The sequence below is a fragment of the Ricinus communis genome, chromosome 8 (assembly GCF_019578655.1).
Source record: "Ricinus communis isolate WT05 ecotype wild-type chromosome 8, ASM1957865v1, whole genome shotgun sequence".
NCBI classification, from domain to species: domain Eukaryota; kingdom Viridiplantae; phylum Streptophyta; class Magnoliopsida; order Malpighiales; family Euphorbiaceae; genus Ricinus; species Ricinus communis.
In genome coordinates, this window is record NC_063263.1 from 4794788 (window position 1) to 4797073 (window position 2286).

The 2286-nt window shown below is 30.1% G+C and overlaps 1 protein-coding gene across 1 annotated transcript; it reads right to left on the reverse strand.

Annotated features, from left to right (window-relative positions):
• Window positions 1-829: 829 nt before the first annotated feature.
• On the reverse strand, window positions 830-1638 carry LOC8265337 (dirigent protein 23). Its single transcript, XM_002528231.3, has one exon. It carries the CDS (start codon window positions 1521-1523, stop codon window positions 963-965), a length of 561 nt encoding a protein of 186 aa, XP_002528277.1. The 5' UTR covers window positions 1524-1638; the 3' UTR covers window positions 830-962.
• Between the last annotated feature and the right edge of the window lie 648 nt (window positions 1639-2286).

Sequence of the window (2286 nt, forward strand, 5' to 3'; positions counted from 1 at the left end):
TTTAAGTTTCAATCAGTGGTGCCCCATTACGATTCTAGTGATTTTTTTTACTAATATAGCAGCCATAGGTTTATTTAAGTATACTATAATTAACACATCAATAAAAATTATTAGAATCCCAATAAGTACTATTAATTAAAATAAAAATAACGAGTGTAATACTAAAAAAAAATAAATTAAAGAATTGATACTCTCTAAATATAAATAGTAAAACTCTAGTAACAAGACAATTTAGCTTAATTATTATGATGTGAATGGTAAATGAAATGCTGTTGTGAATGTGCACTATTTATACCAATATAAAAATTTGAATAAGTTTTTAATAAAATACCATTATTTGTAATGAAAATTTAAATATTAATATAAGAATATAAAAATATTAATATCAATTAAAAATATACAGCAAAATTTTAATATAAAGGAGGCTATTTACCAAAATTCAATATAACATCTATCAACTTTAACGAAATAAATTTTATCCTTCAACTTATTAAAACAAATTGTAATTAAGTAATCATACCTCTCTCTCATTTTGGGTGCTCGTATTTGCAATTTTCTTTATTTTCAGATTTCTATTATGTGAGCAGTTCTTAAGATTCTTATACATAAGGAGTCTCTTGTTTATTTAGACTATTGTCCATATGTAGTTAGCCACTATAATCTCAGCAAATTTGCTAATATTTTAATAAGATTATGGTTTGGTAATAAAAGGAACAATTTAATAGTGTGATAAAATACATCAGAAATTTAACTATAAAACTATAAATATCTTTGGAAAGAATTAAAAAGAAACTATAATTTGAATGAAAAATCTACGAAATCTATCCAGTAAAACTAATTAATATAATGGAATCTAGTCTTATATGCTTTCATAATATAAAAAGCCATTTATGTAAAAAGCAAAAATGGCAATAACTAACATCATAACATTCATACTATATCAATGACACAAGAATTAAGATTTAATGAACTACTGTAAGATTATATCCAACTATAGCATCACCAGTAGTAATATCAAACCAATGGGTCCTCGCAATGGCATATCCACGAGCCATCCGGAACACGCCAGTCCCACCAACGACTGGCAGCTCACGCACTGGACTCATAGCTGAGTTCTTACCGAGTATGCTGATAGAACTTCCATTATACGCACCACTTGTGAAGGCATAGTTCATGGCCATGATGAGGCACAATTCATTCTGCCCAGCTGATCCATAAAGCCCTTGTGCTCTGCCCACCAACTTCGATTTCGGATCGGGTCCTTCGGTCAATGGATCATCCGCCATTATCAAAGCACCAAATAAGGTGGGTGACTTTTCGGTGTCAGCAGACTGAGCAACCCTGATAGCTGTACGGTTCTTGCCACTAACTATGTCGTGGAAATAGAATTGGAGATTGGTAACTGTTTCCTTCTTCTGGGTTTTGAGTTTCTTGGCCATGTGCTTGTCTAATTTGAAACCTCGTGCCCATGGGATGGATGCTACTAGGAAAATCATGAACAGAAGTGGACAAAACTTTGCCATTTTTTTTCTCTAACTCTAGGTCTTTCTTCGCCTTGGCAACTGTTGTTCAATGAAGAAACCTATGCACTCTTTAACATTTTAAAGAGGTGTGTCGGCCTTATTAGCTGTTCTATGTTCAAAGACCGTTTAACAACAATTACGAGTCGGGACCCACTTGACAGGTTTTGAAGAACACTCTTTGGATTATTTGACAAACTTTGGATTATGAGTATTCCGACAATCTTTATTTTCTAAAATTAAAAACGTTCTTTAAATTTAAAAATGGATAAAATAATTTTTTAAAATATTTTATTATTATTTTTTAGTTTTTTCTTTAACAGTCATATTTTTATTTATTTCTTATTAATAAAAATAAATAGAAAATTAATAATATATATTTATCTTAAAGATAAATAAAAATTTATATTTATTTAATTATAATTTAATAAAAAGACATATATGAAGTAATGTGAAAAATGCTCTAACTGAATAGATGTCTAGCATGCAGATTGACCATATTTGCCGTGAGTCAGTATTTTAATAACACAAAAAGACTATATTGTAGGGCAATTGGAAATTAATGATTATAATGAATTAAACTAAAGTAATACAACTATATATTAAAATTAAGTGTAAGAGTTTAGGGAGAGTAATATAATTACCCCGGTAGCTCGTACGTATATACTTTTGTCCACCTAACTCCTTTTCTCATAGATTTTCAACATCAGTGGCAGGAAATTATGAGCACGTGGCATGCCAGCTTGTCTTGCACGATAGCCTAACC

Excerpts from the sequence above, each read along its gene's own strand:
- LOC8265337 (XM_002528231.3), bottom strand. The coding sequence starts at position 1,523 with ATGGCAAAGTTTTGTCCACTTCTGTTCATGATTTTCCTAGTAGCATCC.